General features: G+C 37.1%; 1 protein-coding gene across 2 annotated transcripts in view; it reads left to right on the top strand.

Moving 5' to 3' along the window:
* lamc3 (laminin, gamma 3) overlaps positions 1-19,530 on the top strand; it is a 113,537-nt gene that overhangs the window by 37,101 nt on the left and 56,906 nt on the right. For both annotated transcript variants that reach the window (XM_087792129.1, XM_087792128.1), the window contains exons 6-9: positions 828-945; positions 9,217-9,315; positions 11,179-11,315; positions 12,103-12,222. In XM_087792129.1, the coding sequence (XP_087648255.1) occupies positions 828-945; positions 9,217-9,315; positions 11,179-11,315; positions 12,103-12,222 (474 nt within the window). The remainder of the gene's footprint in view (positions 1-827; positions 946-9,216; positions 9,316-11,178; positions 11,316-12,102; positions 12,223-19,530) is intronic.

The following is a 19,530-nucleotide window of genomic DNA, read 5'->3' as shown; positions in this document are numbered from 1 at the left end:
AAGTATTAGGTTCCGAGTGGGTATCACGAAGCCAAGCTTGAAGGTGTAGCTGGGAAATCTCTGGGAAAAAAATGTGTTGTAAAATAATTTCAAGAAACCGTTTTACTTGCGACTGTTGTAATCAACAATTTTGTTTTTAACTGTAAATTAATCAATCAATATATTGAAAACTACACAAAAGGTATTTAAATTGTTTTAATAAAGTATACAAGTATATAATCTTTAAGTTTTTAAGTTAATTTTGACTTTTAAATAAGAGCAAGACAGATAACATGGGGAAATTTTGTAATGGGTTCAAGTCATGAACTAGCAATGCTACAACTGATGGAAATGTATCCCATAATATTTATATGCAAATTCGTGTACAGCGGAGATCTAAAAGTGGACTCCATACATTCCTTCCACTCATGTATTCCACGTCTATAAGTGTTCTCTCCAGGAGGCGGCTGTTACTTGATGAGAAACTCTAATGATTGACCACTTAACCTGCCTGTGCACACGGAACATGCTCAGTTTAGTCAAATCAGCAGGAGGCTAGATGTTTACATCTCATCACATCTACAGGGAGAGAAATGAGCATTTGCTGTTGTTTCCTGTGTGAGGCAAGCGCTTTGATCTGATGGACTATTAAAAAGATCAAAGGTTCATCAGGTTTGTGTTTTTTTGTCTTTCGTGTCCAGAATGCCGCAACTCATTTCCTTCACAATTAACTAGAGCTGTTATTCCCAGTCCGGCTGCACACAAGATCTCTCAGAGCCACGTTTTTCTTCATAAAGTGTTCTGCGTAATTTGAATTTAATTGTTTTAAATCATGTCTTTTCTTACAGGTTCTACAATGTTGTGGTGCAGTGAAGATGGAGAGTGTTCCTGTCGAGCTGGTGTGACAGGAACAAAGTGTGATGTCTGTCAGCCTGGATTTCATTCTCTTGGACCAAGTGGTTGCAGGTAAAGACACATTCCATTTTTTACAGCAATGTACAACACGATTAGTCTGAGATGTGATGAAAACTACTCTGTTGTTTAATCATTACATACTGATTTACATCTGCTATATTCAGATGTAATGAAGGCTATGGTTAACAATGACATTACAAATCCCTTTTTTTATCATCTTAAAAACACTGAAAATAATTGTTCAAACAACTACAAAATATGAAAGATAATTAACATCCACTAATCAGTCAAGTGAACAAATTAATGATATTGTTATTGTGCTTACACACCACTAAACATTTTGAGTAATTCTTCAAATTCATCATGTATCCGGATTGAGGTCCACAACATAAACAAATGTGTGTTTCATTATCAACGTTTTCAATTGAAACTTCATCATCTGTTTCATGAAACCTCATCAGCGTATAACTAGTAATTTAATGTTTCTGAATTCTGTCAAAGCATCATACTTTTTCTGGCTCTACTGTTGGAAGAGTCTTATTTTTGTGAAAAAAATAAATGAAAACAGCCCTGATTTATTTTACTATCTGCATGTTTATTTACAGATACAAAAAGAAAAAGCTCTTGTTCTGAAGCTATTCTAATCCTGGAAGTACTCTCAGTAGTTCAACCATGACATAAATAAATACCTTTGCAGCAAAGCAGTTTGTTAGTCATAGTGCTTAAGTTTTGAAGTGAAAAGGGTAAAATAACGGCTAGAGAATTCAAGCACACAAATTATGACTTTTCAATCAAACCAATAATCCTATGGTTAATAAACTGAAAAAAACATGCAATCTGCTCCATCTTAATTCATGAGGACTCATGAAGGTATTTTCACAGTGAAGAAAAAGACAAACCTCGACACTCGACCTGCGATCACGAACTTTGGCTAGTGACTGAAGGAACAATTTGGTGAATGAAAGCATCCAAGAAGTTTAACCTATGGGGTGTTGGTTCTCCTATAGAGTGTTTCAATTTAGGAGGGAATGTGTCTTCTCAGTGAATTTTTCAGACATGTTCAAGTAGCAAAAGGACCCGGGAAAGATTATTTCCTTTAGTTGACATGGATAGAGGAGGTTTTTGATAAGTTTAGGCCGTTTCAACTTGAACTCAGGTATGCAGAAGAAAATGGATCTACTTGATCACTGCTTCCAGATTTTACTGTTAGATAGTTCAAAGATATTTATTTCAGCATCTTATCATCTGCCCGTTATGCCTATACAGGTTTCTGAGGATGGTTTTAAACAGGTGACGTATGGGGAATAACTTTTTTTAAGTTTTTTTTAAAGGGTTTTTTTTTCTGACCTCACACAGATTAGAAACACTGGTCTTCTTGCAATCCTCCCTCAAATAACTTTGTCCTGTACAAGAAGTTTCAGATTCACTGCAAGACTAAACAAGTGAATTTTGACAGCCTAAGTGATAATGTTGAATTGCTAGAGGAAACTCAAAACCCACTTTCAAACCCACAACTGTTTTTGAAGTCGTATCCTCCAGCATTCCTCAAGCCTCAATTATAAAACTACAAAGCAGTCTTTAGCAAAATGATTCTCATTTTTCTTTGTGACACAACTGTGCCTCCCTGATCTTCTTATCAGCCAGCACCAGGGTACAGGAAACATTATCAACCCGCTACGTACGGCGCAGACACGTCCAATGTGCAAATATGACCTAGAGAGAAAGCAGCTATTCAGTAGATTGTGAAAAAGCACAATTTTAAGGCACCCGTTCTTTTGAAAATAGCCCCAAATACACAATTTATCATCTGCACACGCTGGGCATACATAACACCTAATTGGAAGTTGTTTCTTTCCCCTAAAGGATTTTTATAATCTAACAAATCTACAAAGCACAGAAAGATGCAGATTTTGGATCCTTTCCGAATCCACATGAAAGGCAAAACTAATCAAGCTAATCTTTAACTTGTTTCCAGGTCAAGCGGGTAACTCTTTGGCCATCGTCGCCCCCCAAAAAAGGCCTCTTAAGAGATTCCAGTTGTTACAAGTCAAGATGCAATGCAGACCTGGACAACAAGTCTCCAGCAGTGGGCTGAGCACTCGACTCCTAAAAGAAGCATCACGGGCTTCAAAATATGCTTCACCTCTTAGTCAAGCCCTAAAGATTTAATGGATTTGAACATCAAATGAGTTGACTACATCACAATTGAGCTGTTGCTATGATTGTTCAATCGATGTCCATTATCATCTGCATGTCCAAACCCTTCATAATTTCAATGATGCTTGGCCGCTGCTTCTTTCCTGCTTTTAAAAAATTAACAGTTACACTAACCAGTCAAAAATCAGGGCCAAGGGGCATTTGCAGCCCATGAAGAGCATGTCTTCTTCTTTGGCTTTTGCCTAAGGAAAGTCAGCTTCCTCCACCTGAACCTACCTTGATGGTCCCCTAGTCCATAGGAACAAATGGGCATCATGAACATGATGCCCATTTGTTCCTCCATCTCTGACATTCTTGGTTCAGCTACTATCCCTCATTTTATGCATCATGAAAGCTCTAACTATTGTCATAAAGTTTTTCTAATTAATCAAATTTGTAATACATGAATGCAGCGCTATTGGTTTAGCTACATTATTATTACTACAAGTGTTTTCCTTCAATGTAAGTTTATGCATGTTTAAAACATACTGTGAATAAAATAAAATGTACATGTTACCATCTAATGGTGATAGTGTGAAATGTATGTGTTTGATGAAAGCACAAGTGTCGGCTCTGCAGATATTTTCCAAATTTCAAGAGCCAAATCTTCTTAGATTGTTTGCAAACTATGCAGATATATAGTATACCTAAGGATCAAAAATATTGACAAATTATTAATATATTTACAATTGGACAACTTTCTTATGGATGTACATTATATAATGAAGAGTACATTTTCATTGTGACATTCTACAGTATATTAACGATACAAATGTGTGATACATCTTTACATAACTGTAAATGAACAGCCTATTGAAGTATAAACTTACATTCAAACCTTCAAACCAGGATTGATTTGATTTGTCTTCGACAAAAGTAAAAACGCCGATGGGGGTTTCGAGTGTCGGGGCCTTTCAATCTGGAATCAAGAAGAATTTCAGTCAAAGTGGCGACACGACACCTCTAGTCCAGACTTCACATTTGCTTTTGCTCACTTCAGAAAGCCTTCAGTATTTGTATGTTCCAACAGCAGCACAACATAATTCGCTTTGGGAGAAACTAACACATTTGTTTGATTATTTGTTGGGAATAAAAGGCTCTAGAAATATATAAAGTAGAAAAACTTCCAGGAAACTTTCATAATGGGAAAAGGAACAGATTAAATGTTGGATATTAATTATATTCAACAATATTTTAACTTGATATTTTTGCTTCTTTTTTTTCTAATTTTACATTTTATATAACTAACTAATGATTCAATATTTATGTGTGCATGTTTTAAGTATAAATTGCTTTGAAATGGTCAAATTGTCTGTTTTTCTTATTTTAGATAAAATACTTAAAACCAATAAATCCTTTAAAATAAATTCCACTTATTATTGTTTTTATTTTTTCATAAACTATTTCTACTGGTTTATGAATTAAGAAGACTGAAACTCTGATGAATTGTTCTCTATTAACAGTGAATTTATTTTCTCAGAAGTAAAAACAGCCAGAAAGCTTAAACTATTAAATTACTTATAAAAATATATATATATATATATTATTAATATATATATATACGTATATATATACATTACATAACAATGTGCACCATTTCTGAATCAGTCTGCGTGTGCTTGTAGAAGGAGCCTGAACACATGATTTGCCTTCACGATAACTATCCAGTCTGAATCAATAGCTCAGTTTATGAATTGTCCTCAGCAACAAAAACAAGACCAGTGGTTTTCGGATTCTAGACAGCCAGACCAGAAACCATGCCGTCACCTCCATTTGTTGCCATGACGATACACACAATCCTGTGTGTCAGGGGAAAGTTATGAAAACAGCCTCTCGGGAGCCAATGCACGGATGACTATGTCTTCATACAAAGTCTTTCAAAAATCTTTATATGTGTCTTTGGCATCAAATATAATCAGTTTATTATGGTGGAAAGTCCCCTGTAAGGAGTTGCACTTGCATTGAGACACAGACTCTGCACATCTGATCAGCAATGATGTCCTGCAAGAAGAGAGATATACAAGATAACATGTTAGATTTGGCATGTGAAGAAAGTGGATGGATTCTGTAGATAAATAAAAACACACAATTATAAGAACATTTGAGATAATATGAGTAAAAAATGCTTTTTTTTTTTTTCATCACAACTACGCAGCTACATCTGAAGCTGAATCTGGATCGTTTGTTTATCGATTTCTCCTTTTGTTCAGGTGGTCTATCTGGTACCTCGGGTTTCCTCTCACAGCTCAAAAACATGCACCTTTTCATTTCCTCTTAGGTGTGTCTTGTGATCTGTCCAGGATGTATCTGGGATTGAGTTTAGTCCGTTGTACCCCTGTAACTGGATTAATGAAAATACATGCCATAGATGTGGGGGCTGAAACTGAAGAGTAAATCCGGAAAAAATATTTTCTAAATTCAGAAGTTTGAAATGTAAACTTGTTTTTTTACATTGCTGAGCCTTCCCGACACAAAGAAATTTGAAAATAATTCATAATTACATTTTTACCTTAACAACAGGACAGCAAGATATATATTTTTGGTATATTTGTAGTCATGTACTGAGGTTGTGTACTGTGTACTGAAGTTTTTGGGCAGAGCAAAGTTTTTACGATAGATTAGTATTTACTTGTTTGTTGACGACTCATGAAACCAGTTCCAGATTCAGATTATTTCTGATTAATAACAACACGTTACAGTAAATAACTTCAGGAAATATTTTAGATCCGTTTTTTTTCCTATAATAACAAAGGCACAACAGCAAAGTCTTTAAATAAACCTGCATGGTACAAATTGTTGTCAAAGCTTTTGAGATGTTTTTTTCTATAATTTCCTCTTTTCAAAGTAAATGTGTGTTTGCAATAATTGGTGTTTGGGCAATTATTAGGATGATTTGCTTTGTTCGATCCAATTTACTTATAAAGAGAGAGTTGAAAGAAAAATGATGTGTTAAACGTTCAGAGTGCATTAGCACTTCTGCCGCGTGTTTGTGACGAGTTCGATGTCAACTTGATTGAAAGAGAACTCTTCATCAAAAACTTCTACTCACTCATTGAAAAACTTTTGATCGAATTTACTGACTCACACTCCAATAATTGTTTCTACTTGAGCGACGTTAATCCAGTTTGTTGCCAGCATTCATTTAGCCTGTTAGTTACTCAGGGTGCACTTTTAAAAACTTCATACTTGGCTTAAAGTTGCTTCAGCTTCATACAAACCACCTTATTTCACCTACTCACACTCAACCTTCCAGACATTAATACGTTTTCGTAAACCCTCCGACATCATGACACAGATCCGCTACTTTCAGACTCTCATAAGCGCACCGCCTCCCCAGGAGTAAAGCAGTCTGACAGCGTGGGCGTCGATGTTGCTGAGGTGTGTGTGAGCATATGAGAAGTATGTTTTGAGATCCATATTCATAAGAAATCTGTCCTGGCTCTCCCTGACGCCCCCTCTACCTGCAGTGGGAATGCTAAGTTGTAATGTGGCAGAGGCTGAATCTCAATGATTTCACCACCGCTTCACTCCTGATGCAGGAAACAAAGGCTCAGAGTTCATACTTGTTATTAAAAAGCGTAATGACGCAGTAAATATTAAAAGGTAAAAAATCGTATTTTATTCTCGACAACAAAGCACCAAAACAAGTGTCTGTTTAGAGCTTTTAGAATGAATGTGGGTAAATCAGCATTAATTCAGGTTTCTTAATCTGACTTGATCCAACCAATGTGATACATGTCTTTGATATGACTCTCTACTTAATCCACAGACATATATCCACTTCCCCATCAATCATCAAATTCTGCCCGCTAGGAAACTTAGCTTACTTTAAATGCGTTTGGACTATTGTAACACATTTATTTCCGTGTCTATACAAGAAGCTGTCTCGCCTGCAGTTAATATAAAAATATACAATGAGAATTGCTCCAGTAGAAGAACTCACATTTCTATGTGATCATTAAAACTCTGCCAGTTTCTTTAAGGATCCATTTTAAAATTCTGGTTCTTACTTTAATATTATATTCTTAACAATAAATTACATAATTGTTTTTTGGTTCATTTACAAAAACTCCTTATGGTTGCTTTAGTATTGGAGTGTTTTTCCTCATGTAGTCATTAGTGAAACCATCAAATTGAGATGAACACTAGAAGCGGACCCTTAACTTATCTTTCAAAATTAAATATACCACCTCTAGAGTCATGAGGGTAAGTATTGTTTTTGTTCATCGTTTGGAACTACCTAGTCCACTTGTAAAGTCAATTTAATCAGAAACAGTCACGTATTTCTGAGCATAATGAGACACATTTGCCTAATCCTGGTCACATATTTAACGTGTTGAAGCCATCAGAATTATTAAACTAAACAAATAAAACTGCCTTTCTTCAGCCATTTTTTGTCTCCAACGATATAGGCCCGCCCTCAGCGGATTGACCTACTTTAAGAGCTATGGAATAAGTTGTATATCGTCAGAAACCAGTGACCATGCAGGAATCTTAGCTGCTTATCAAGAATAGAAGCTCATCAATCATTTCCATCTTAAGCTGAGCAGTATCTGTTCTTGCATCATCATTAATTCATCAATACACCTCCCACCAGGTGAAAGCCTTGCTTGTGTTGAATGGTCCAAGTGAAAGACCTCTTAACAGCAAGTGCAAATAGGGCCTAATGGATTTTCATTAGAACCCTGCAACTCCCGGCTTGTTTTGAATAAATAATTGATGTATATGTGGCAAAAAGACGGCCGTTATCCCTCAGAGGTTTTTCCCATCCTGCCACCCACATGTGTCGACACAAGCACACGCGCCTGCATCATTGTGGGTTGCCGGGTTGAGGTGTGAATTACGCAGCCCGCTGGAGCAGAAAGCACTATGGGCAGTTTGTGTTGAGATAATTGAATTTTTGCTAATTGCTCTTCATTATAAATCGAATATGGCAAACAGAAGTCATCCATCAATAAAGGTGGTTCAACTCAAATTTGACAAGACCTGTTGTTTTGTAATTCATTATTTTCATCTATTTTAATGACTCATGTCCAGTAGATCCAGGCTGGAGCCTCGAGATGGAGATGTGTGTTGTAAGAGTGACCTTGAGAAATACTCCCTGCTGATTGTAGAGACGCTTTCATGTCACTGACCATCTGTGTTCAGCACTGAAGAACGGGGGGGTCAGAAGAGCCGGAGAATATCCTTACAGGGCTTTTTCTGACTTTGTGATGCCCTCTTATTACTGCACATGTTAAAGAGGCCTTGGGATCTAAAATAATGAGCTCTGTCCTGCTTTATTGGAGTATGGTGAAACTTCCACCGCTTCAAATGGCCAGTGTGACTATATCATACATGTATAGTTGCAAATATTCCAACATGCTGACGACAATCAAATTTTGACTCTCTAGTAGGCTGAAATACCCCCTCATGACAAGAAAAAAGGATCAAAAGTGCTTTACATTTGACTAATGTTTATTCATGCACTGTCTGTTTAATAAATATACCTCAAAACGTTATCATATCTCTTAGCATTTGCAGATGTTCTGATGCATCTTGTTGCAATAATCCTACACACAATTGTGAAAAGACACTTGACTTAAATAAAAAAACAGAACAAACAAAACAATACAATTCACAATTTTGTTAATATTTCAGCGTACTAGTTCATTATGGGCCTGTACATTATTCATAACTGAGGTTTAGTTTAAAATGTCATTCTATTTGATTTTGTTTATTTTTTCTAAAATATCACTCCAAGTAAACATCTTCATAGTTTTTTATAGTTGTTTATTGCATCTCATTGAATTATTAATTATTATTATTACTCTAAAGGATTAGAAGCCAGAGGTTCATGGTCTAACTAAATTAAGCCTTCTAAAGTTTCCTTAAGTTGTTGTTGGTCGACATTGTAATCTTCAAATTTTGGAATGTTCTTGTTAAAGTGCGTCAACATTCAAAAGAGTGAAGAATACGTAGAAAAGTGAACATAGTTTTGCACACATGACACTTTCTTATCTTCTTCCTCAATGACAAACAGCTCATGTGGCTGTCAGCTCTTGTTTCAGGTTTCTGTTACAAAGAGGACAACAGACTATATCTGAGAGTTTTCATCGATTTCCACATGTTTTTCTGCCTCTGCAGGCCATGTGAGTGTGACCCCCGCGGCAGCATCGATCATTGCTCCCCTATCGATGGGCAGTGTCTCTGTAAGGTCAACGTGGAGGGACACAGTTGCACCTGGTGAGTCATGCTATGACAATACTTTGAACAAGTACAGTTAGTCCAAAAGTTTGGACACACCTTTCTCTTTACTTAGCCAATTGGTTCTTTCCATAACATGAATTATAAGGTTGTCTTATAGGGCTGAATCAACATAATCTTTGCACAACGCAACCAACAATTTCAACCTCATTTTTAATGCAAGACATACCATTAAGTAACCATGAAAAGGTATGATCTCTTTGGCACAGGTATGCACTCTCTTGGTGCTTTTCTAGGTCTTCTTCATCATTGTTATTGCAATATTTTAAAGCAAAGATGACAATGATATATTTGTCCAGGTCAACTTCCATGGATGAATGAGTGAAGGAAAACAATTCAATATTTATATGAGACCTTTCAAAGGAAAAATATGGTCCTGTTGCTGTTAATCTTCAGCTTTAATCTTTATCATTAGTCAAAAATAAATGGCTTTAATATGGTTGGAAAATACCCAGCTAATAAGGACAAGAAAATATAAAGACCAATGTTTATAACGCAGTAATAAGAAAGTGTAATAACATAAGTTATGTAAAACATATTGCATACATGCATTTTAAATATAGTCTATGAAATCATAAAAAATAAGGACAAATTTAATTATATAACTCTGCTCTGTTAGGCTCTTGACAGCGCCCCAACCTGGCTATTTGACTTTCGGCCGAGTGTCTGTGAAAATTAGCGGTGTTAAATGTTTTTAACGTTTTACCTCCAGGGCTTACTTCAAATTTTCAAAATTGCAATTTTACTATTCTATTCTACTTTTACATGATAGAGAAGTATTCCTGTAAAAATGGCAGACTCATGCTCGTAACTGTTGGCATTTCCACATGAAAGATGTAATAGTATAAACTTCTACAGAATCTTATCTATATATCCATCTTGTGTACGAATATAACAAGCATAAATCGTACATTGGGGGCAGCAGCTCTTAACATGATTTAATATGAAGTGATAAAAGCTTTTTTATTTTTTTTTCTATCAATCTGAAGTACAAAGTACTCGACTGAACTGTAACGATGTTCAAAATATTTTAATATTTAAAATTTAATTGTAATGATAGATTATAATAGAATTGTCAGTAAGATTTCTAAACCTGTCACACATGCTCAACATTGTTTTGTCTGACCTCAAGAATAAATACAATGTAAGGGCCACATGTGGACCCCGCATTTCGCCCAGGTGTACTTTTGAATATGCTGTGTCTTGTGTGTCAGTCAGGCTATAAAATATTTACACTGACACTGGAGAAATGAGGCGAGGATTTCTGTTATTCAGTGCAAGATAAAACCTTGAGTAAAGAGTAGAGATCCACTCCACGGTCCATAAAATCTGGACCAGAGGCGAGGCAGTGTCTTGTCTGAATAAATGAATTGGCTTGCAGAGCTGGTTTCATGACGCTCCAGTAAAATATGGACTATTGACACCAAACAGTTTTTTTGTGAATATTTGAAGTCAAGTTAAGGTAAGGACAACAAACAAATAAATGATACTCTCACTTCATAGGCTACCACCAAACACCTATAGAGAGAGTCAGTGGCTTCAGATCAGGATGGGGGCATTTCCAAACGCTCCTCAAGCCTCCAGCTATTGAATAATTCTCTTGTTTGTTGACTTTTTTCCTTGCTAATTTCACAGCTCGTTGAGCAGACCGCTCTCGTGTGTAATGTGACCGGTGTATTGGCTGAATCGTGTCACTACCTTGCGCCGCTTTTAGGTCACGTCGTTGAAGACTTTACCTCAGTGGCCCCCAACATCTGCTCTGAGAACAACTTAAGAGGAGGTGGACGTGATGAATGTTGGCTGTGAAACTCATCGTGCATCTTGTTACGTGTGTGTGTGCAGGTGCCGTCCAGGATTTTTCAACTTACAGGAGGGAAATCCATCAGGCTGCACGTCCTGTTTCTGCTTCGGTCACTCCCGTGCCTGCTCCTCCTCTGACCGCCACGTGGCCGTCAACATCACGTCGGACTTCATTGACGGTGAGTGAAAACGCAGTGGGGAAGATTTGCCTCATTGTGTGTCGTGCTAAATTGACAATACTTCTAATAATTAACAGTTTGACACGCCCAGTCATCCACTAAGAGGGTTGATGAATACACTTTTATTTTGTTGAAGATTTTGTTAAAGACAATTTACATCACAGTTATTCATTTACTGACTGATTATTGTTGTGCTTCATTAAATGTTACTAGAGTACAGATACACATTAAATGCTGATATTGAAAATATTGACCTGTTCCTCTTGTTGAGGTTTCAATACAAGATGGACATTACGGACGAGCACCTTCGAGTTATTTGGATGTTTTTAAGTGTGTCATTTTGAAACTATGATCACCGAGCAGGGTTCGCTGCGTTAAAATGGACTTACATTTTTGCCTATTACTCTAAAAGTAACAGATTTCTCTGAAAATATTCCCAAACCTTACTCGACATGAGAGTGTGTAGAAAATATGTGAAGTTTGACTTTTGTGTGAACTAACCTTTTAAGTAAGGGAGTATTTAAAGATAAATGATTGTATGGACAAACACAAAGAGAGAGGATGTGGTGCTCACTGGCCTACATGAGCACCAAGACGAGTTACACACACCCAATGGTCCCATAGCAGTGACCCGCACAGACTCTTAAACAAAGTCAGGTTTGGGGAAGCATCAAAAAATGTTTGTAGAGCCATCAGACATTATGCCATCTCACTTTGAAATCAAAATGTTTGCAGGTCAAGATGATTTTGGGTTGTACTAAAATATGGATTATGTTTTCCCCTCTAGACCAGGACGGCTGGGTGGGCGAGTTCTTTGGAGGCCAGCAATACCCCCTGCTGTGGAAGGAGGGAGAGGTTTACCTATTGCCTATCTCGGAGGATGACGTGGGTTTCTACAAAGCCCCCGGTGAGTCAGCCTGGAAAAAATAGATATTTGATGTGATCCTCCATGACAGATGTTTAATCCATGCTGGATCAAAAACGTGGTTTATAGCTCCCAAGAATACGGTTTGCCATTGTTGACGGTCATGTTCTTCAATAATAAACCCTCAGCTGCTGCTCTCGTAAATATGTAAATGATATGAGTGCTGCCGGAGCATCCGTAATACCCATGTCCTGTTTCTGTTGTTCCCCCGGTAGGATTAATCGCAGGCTTTGGCGGCGGGTCACAAGGCAGATATTTTAACACCATTCCATCCGTTCCCTTATCAGAACCATTATGAGATAAGGCAATAAGCCGGCCCAGCTCTAGGACTTAGGGCCCAACTCTATCAGCGTTATGTCCCAGCAGCCCATGGCCTGATGGAATTAGAAGTCTCAGCCATGTTGGAGAGGCAACAAAGTACAAAAAAATCTGCTTCTTGGCGAGACTGCAGGCCCTCCAGCACTTCACAGCCAGAAGCTAAACATGAGCAATCCCATTAACTGTGCTTCCTGGAGCTCTGATGGCCAGAATGTGGGCTCACGGGCAATGACTCTATTCTTGGACATTTCTTCTTTTAATTGATGCTCTCAGATGGAAGAGTAGGAAGAGATATATAGGAGGGAAAATATAAAACATTTAAATCTACAGGAAAAGGAAGAGAAGGTTAACACACTGCCTTGTGAATAATAGGTCGCAACATGGATGGTTTGTTTGTTCATTTTTTTGATTCAGGATAAATGATTAACACTATTATTTTACGTATACGTGATAATCTGTTCATATTTTCATTAGATTTGAGCAATTACATTTGACCAAAAAAAGTTGTATTGTGACTTTTGTTTTGCAATATGCAAAAAAAATAGGGAAAAATGTTTAAATTTTTTTTAAATATTACAATCTAAACGTTTGCATGCTGAACATAAAAAGATCGGAAAGTTCAAATCTGAAGATAGAATAGAATAAAAAAAAGAATACAGGAATAGAAGAAAACTGAAAACCCCAAAAGGCTGGAAACACAAAAAAAGTAATTCTCAATAGAGTTTACTGTATCTGATACGTACAGAGACCAATAGCTCTTTAAAAGACAGCTGGTGATCACCTAGATTATCTCAGTCTCTGTAAAGAGAGGGCAAAACAGGAAATAGCAAATTCAAATAAAACTTTGACACTGGCGAGTGGCTTTATTGATTAACTACTGCTCCCCCACCTACACTTTCATCAGAGAGGCTTTAGAGTGACCATTAACTTAATCACTCTAGGTGAAAATATTTACTTTCAACTTTTGAAGAATTGTGTTATTCTCTTTACTTCCACATCCCCCCCTTCGACCAAGAAAAGTGGGTGAGAGCACATCCAATCAGTATTTAACCAAGATTAAAGACTAATACAGATAGCTATTAAATATGAGACCTTTTTCATTTAAAAAAATTCACCATAAACATTATATTTGCAGTTTGACTATATGAGGGCCGGATTATAACGGGCAAGGGGCTGGATGTGTGGACCCAAATATTGATTCTTGAAAATGCTAGACAGAAGGGAACTAAGACAGATAAACTACATAGTCTTCATTAGTGTGCTTTCAACAAGTGTTTTAATGCGGCGCCATATATATATTCCCAGACTTTTAAAGCTGCTTTTTTCAGTCTTTAGCAGTGTCTCCACGGGCCGCGGCACATAGATTAGTGGCTCGACTGGCCGAGCGAAGCTTCCTGGCAGTCTGCTTATCTTCTCCACACAGCGCTTGCTCAAGTTGTTTTCTCTTGCAATAAACTCTTGAAACTGTTGCTCGTCGTCCCTCTTAATGATCTAATTTATGCCTTATTTTTGCCGAGTGGTGCATGTATACACTCACTTTACAGATTAGACCAGAGTGACGCGTTTTTTGCGAGTCGACTCAGCAGCAACCTTGCTCTCTCACGCTTGTCTTTTATTGGTTTAATTTGTATTTTGGGCTCAAATCCCTCCAGATAATGCTGACTGACATCCTCACGTCCAACTTCACACGAAATGCAATTTCTGTGATTCCCATGAATGCATTTGTCACAGTAGTTTGTTTTCTTTCCTCAGCTTCAGCAGACATAGACGGAACAAGACTCAATCATCTTTTTTCACTCGAGGAACTAAAAAAGAAAGGAGGATTTGTGTGCTTCACTTAGCTGCGGAAATATAAGCCTATGCAAGTGAGGGCGAGCTTGTCACACATGTTCCCTGAGAAGTGTTTGACACATGTTGTGATGTGTGCCACGACAGCAGGAGAAATTAATGTTTTCATGAATTTTCTTGAACAGTCGGAAACAGGCTTTAGCTTTCTTTTTTGTTGTTGGATGATTTCTTATTTCACAATTGAGCTGATAATGAATGAGAAGATATGAGCCTCACATTATCATTTATTTATTTTCATGTATTTACACTAAGAAAAAAGCTTTCTCTTTACCTTCAAATAGAAAAAACTGATTCGTGCTTTAGACTACCTTCTGAGTGGTCGATCTTATTCACTCAGAGACATGCGTGTTCTAAAACTGGACGGTTTTAGTCAAAAAAATTATATTTTCAATCATTATGTCAGCTCTCGTTCATCTTCTCTTGCAGTGTTGTATGGCACTCGTGTGACATTTAGAGTGAGAAACTTTAACCAATTTCATCAGACATCTGATTTAATGAGTTGATCTGCTGGTGCTTGTATTCATGTTTCTGCAGATACTATAATTCCATCTTGGTTGTGATATCAATGCACCTTCTCTAAATCAATAAACCTAGTGAGCAGAATAAAAATTCAACAAACATGGAGGCTTCCTCTCTCGCCTGCAGTGCAGGTCTGTCAGGTGCCACATGTTGTTTGCTGTGTGTGAACGTATATCCAAGACATTGCTGAGGGACGAGAGCGTCTCCCTCAAGCATGTTCGTCTCCACTTGTCGTCTTCCTGATCCCGGACATCTGCTTCACGGATGACCCCGGGGCGGCTCAACAGCCCAAACACTCTGGCGCAGCTGCTCGACTGTATCGGCAGCAAACATGAAGTGGCCCGAGCGGTTTTCTTGACCGGTCTACAACGAGCACTTGAATTAGCTGGACGGCAACTGCGACTCTCACGGCTGAGCGGCCTTTCATGCTGAAGGGGACATCATCTAACATAAGTCCTTACAGCAATCTGTAGAGGATTGCGGTGTTGATCCTTTTCATATCTGCCGCGGCACAGACAAACCTGCTAAGCCCGAAGCAGCAGGGACAGGAAAAGAAAGACACAAAGTCGGAAAGAGAGGAAGACAGAATTTTAATGAAAAGCCCTCTAGAAGAAGAGGAGGCAGCAGCAGCAGCAGCATATGGCTTTTCTGTCGAGGAGTGGAAGCAAAGGAAGAGCAAAGATCCATGAGAGCTGCTTCAGGCTACCTGTCACTCTGACACAAGCTGCAATTGCAGAGAGAGAGAAAAAAAATCTTCAAACGACACCAGAGCTACCTGAGTCTGCATGGAACCCAGTCGCGTGGCCTTGTCGTTCAAGAAGAAAACAAGATGTAAAAAAAAGAAAAGGTGCGGAGGAAGTGTGAGAACACGCAGACAAAAGATTAAAGAAGAAACAACTTTCAAGCAAGTGCTGATATATATTTATTATTTTATCCATTAGATGCCGCAGAACAAACTGTTGCACATGTAAAAAGACATTTATTATGAACAAGCATGGTTTAGTGAAAATGAGGGGAAAGTCCTGCATCCCCTGGTTGCTATGATGCAATCAATCTACAATTTCAGAAATAAATGCAACTAAAATGCAACAAGATTTATAAAGGTTGAGAAATGTGTGTATCTTTGCTCACACCTAATGAGAAACGGGAACAGAAGTCTGTGTGTATTATCTCTAGCTGCATCCTTTAATCTGTGACCGAGTCATGGATCATCCTGGAAGCTTCATGTGTAAAATTTTCAATTTGTTTCTTCCATTTGCTTTTGCTTTCCTTCTTTGTCTCTGATCATTGCCTGCTCATCCTTGACATTTGAGTTGCATAAATGCATTTTGTTTCCTCTTTAGTCAAGTGACATTACACACAAATACCGTTCGTTTTGATTATTGTCTCGTATGTCAATTTCTTTCATTGTGTCCTTTTATCATTTTCATGAAATGTATTTTCTCACCCATTTTAGGGGCAGGATTTTCTTGTGACAATAAAGGCTGTTATAAAAATAAACATTATTATATAACATTATATACATTTTTAAATATAATTATTGCAGGGCTCAGATCTCATCATGCCACTGCCTTTACTGCGCTATTTTGACACATTTCTGTCTTAAATTGTCCATATTTTCAAAAGTGCTTTCTCAGCAAAGCATTCATATGACAGCTACTTGCTTCCCCTTGATTAATCACATTTCCAATCAGGTGTATTGCACCTGTAAGCAAGAGAGTTTAGTTTATCGAACCTGATTAAAAGTTTTCTTTTTTAAGTGCTCCCTGTTCTTCTGAGTGGTCGATGTCTGAGAGTGGTTCTGGTTCCTCTGAGTGGGGCTGTGATGTCATCGAAAGGGAGTTGATTTAAATGGGTTGAAGCGGAAAGTCGAGGGTTTTCTGAGTACCCATCACTCGTGATTTTGTTGTTCCAGACGACTCGCCTCTGTTTTTGGCAGATTGACAGGAACAAAACTAAACTAAAGTGACACCAAATGCAACTTTTCCCCCCAGTCTTTGAACACTGAATTGTTCACCAGAACTTTCCTTAAAGTAGTTTATGGGAATTCTTCAACTGAGCTGTACGTCTAATACTAACTCTCAGTGATGGGTTGATGTTGTCAAGTTTCATTGAGTTAGTAGATCAGAGCCAAATAGTATAATACAGAATGTCATGTTGTGGAATTTCACAATTAAAACACTGCATCATGATACCGCATCAGCTGTGTGATACCGTATCATAATGCCCAATCAACCTATCACTAATAACTCTTAATAACTTATAGGTTCATAAAATGTATATTAATTAGACTTATCCATATGGGAAAGAGATAGATGCAATTTATAGATATTTTTATCTGAAACTTGTACACATTTCTTTATAAATCATGTATAAATTCATACACTCACAGTATGCGTTCTTTTACTGATACTGTTCACTTCCCATGCAGCCATGCGGGGTGAAACAGTTCAGATGGTGCTTAACAAGCTTGTGTCCTGAGTTGTGGGTTCAATCCCAGTTTGGACAAGTTTTGTAGATCCCATCGATATTTTGGTAATTTTAACATTTTTTACATATAATGAACTTAAGTCAAGAGTATAAAGAAAGCATACGCTCCTTGCAAATTGTATACACTTTACATGCAGAAAACATATATAAAATGTCATATAATCATATATGAAAAGTCTTTAAAGCAGACATGTGGTTAAAATTACTTTAAAAGAATGCTCTGCACTTTCCTTATATGTAACCTTCTTTTAACTGATATTTACTTCTTTCAAACCAAGATTTCAACCAGGAAAGTTTCCACAAAATTTGGATGGTTTTTGATAAAGATAGATTTGTTAATAAATAACATTACTTTTATATTTCCATTCATCATTTGGTAATTGTTAAAATAGAAGAAGGAGAAGGAATAGATTCTACTTTCAGAATGAATCTTCAGAGGCGAGTGGATGACAAGGCAAAAATGTAGCAAGCTATAAGTTATGCTAATTCCTGGTTATGCGTTATGCTAATTCTGGATCAAAAGAGTGCCAGAGGTTAAATGAAAGCACTTCAAAAAGTCTGTTTTAGTTTTCCTCACAAGTGGAGAAGACTTTAGTCAACCTTTAGCTCCATCCATTTCAACCAGCATGTCAAGTTTATTCAACAAAGAGTTGCTGAATCACATGTCTGAAGGAAACATGCAAGCGCCATCGCGTGTAAATATCACAGCCTATTCCTTAATAAGAAACATTCCAGTGCGTAAACACAAAGAACCTCCTTAATGAATACATTATGACATCACCTTCTGTTGAAAGTTCAGTGAATTACTCTGGATCAGTGGCTATTAAAAACAAATACATTCTCATTTAATCCCGAAAAATAATCATCTTTGTTTGCAATATTTTCACTTCTTGCTTCAATCCCATTTGTCATCCAAGAGCTGAAAATGAATATAAATCAACCACAATAACTGACTGCACTTTTACACTCACACATGAACAACCCTCTAAACGTGTGTTGTTATGGAGATTCATTACCACCACTGAGGCCGGCACTTGTTGGTCTGTTAGCGCTTTGGTTTAAACTGTTCTCATACGTCAGAGTCTCAGCGATGTCACTCACAAGTGAGCAGCATAATGATCCACGGGCTTCAAGTCCGAGCCAAAAGGGAGCGCTTTGTAAAGACGACACTCGCTTAGTCCCACAATCACATTACTGGGATCATTACCCGCCGTTATGCAAGAATCCATACAGAACATGTGTCCAATAAATCAGTCCAGAAGTGATATCTATTGACTTTTATTTGCTGGGAACACGAGACTCCTGCATTAGTCATTATTATGGTAAACCAAAGTAAGTTTCACTTCAAAAAGATGAATGAGATATCTGGTCATGCACATATACATCTACCTGGAGAGGTAGTGTTCTAAAATGGTCACGAAAAGTTTCTTTATTAAACGTAGAAATATTAGACAAACATTAACATGTCTATTTTCTTCAATTGAACTACAGTAGCTATAAGATTGAGTTCATGGAGGAGACACAGAATTAAGTGTTATTTGTCAAAGATACGTTACACATTTTATTTCTTCCGCCACTTATTACCTCACATCATCACCAATTCAATTCAATTCAATTCAATTTTATTTAAAGTGTCTTATCATAACAAAGTTATCTCAAGACACTATACAGTTGAAATAAGACTACAGTTGATTAAGGAAAAATAGATCCCAGCAATTCAACACCACCACTGTTACTCATCATATAACTAATCCAGAAGCTTATCAGGATTTCTTCTCACTTGAGAACATGTTGTCGTAAGTTAACCACATTAAGTCTCTTTTCATTTATCAGTTTGTAGTTTGTGTTGTTTTTAGGGAATCATTCTCCAGGAACTCCTAGAGAAAAAGAGTAAAATATTCATTCCATTTCTTTTTTGTATTTTCATTTTATTATAAAATTTACAATAGGACTTGAATATTCGGCCGTAAAAGAAATTCATAAAACTTTTAACTGTTTTTAATAATTTATTAATCTTTAATTTTCTTTTGTTTATCATTATGGTCGTTTTTTTTGTAATGTAATTCTTGCCTTTAAATGATTTGGAAGATTTGTGGTTCAACAGAATTTTCAGAC

The sequence above is a fragment of the Callionymus lyra genome, chromosome 5 (genome assembly GCF_982586985.1).
Source record: "Callionymus lyra chromosome 5, fCalLyr1.hap1.1, whole genome shotgun sequence".
Taxonomy (NCBI): domain Eukaryota; kingdom Metazoa; phylum Chordata; class Actinopteri; order Syngnathiformes; family Callionymidae; genus Callionymus; species Callionymus lyra.
This window is presented reverse-complemented; position numbering and strand designations above follow the sequence as displayed.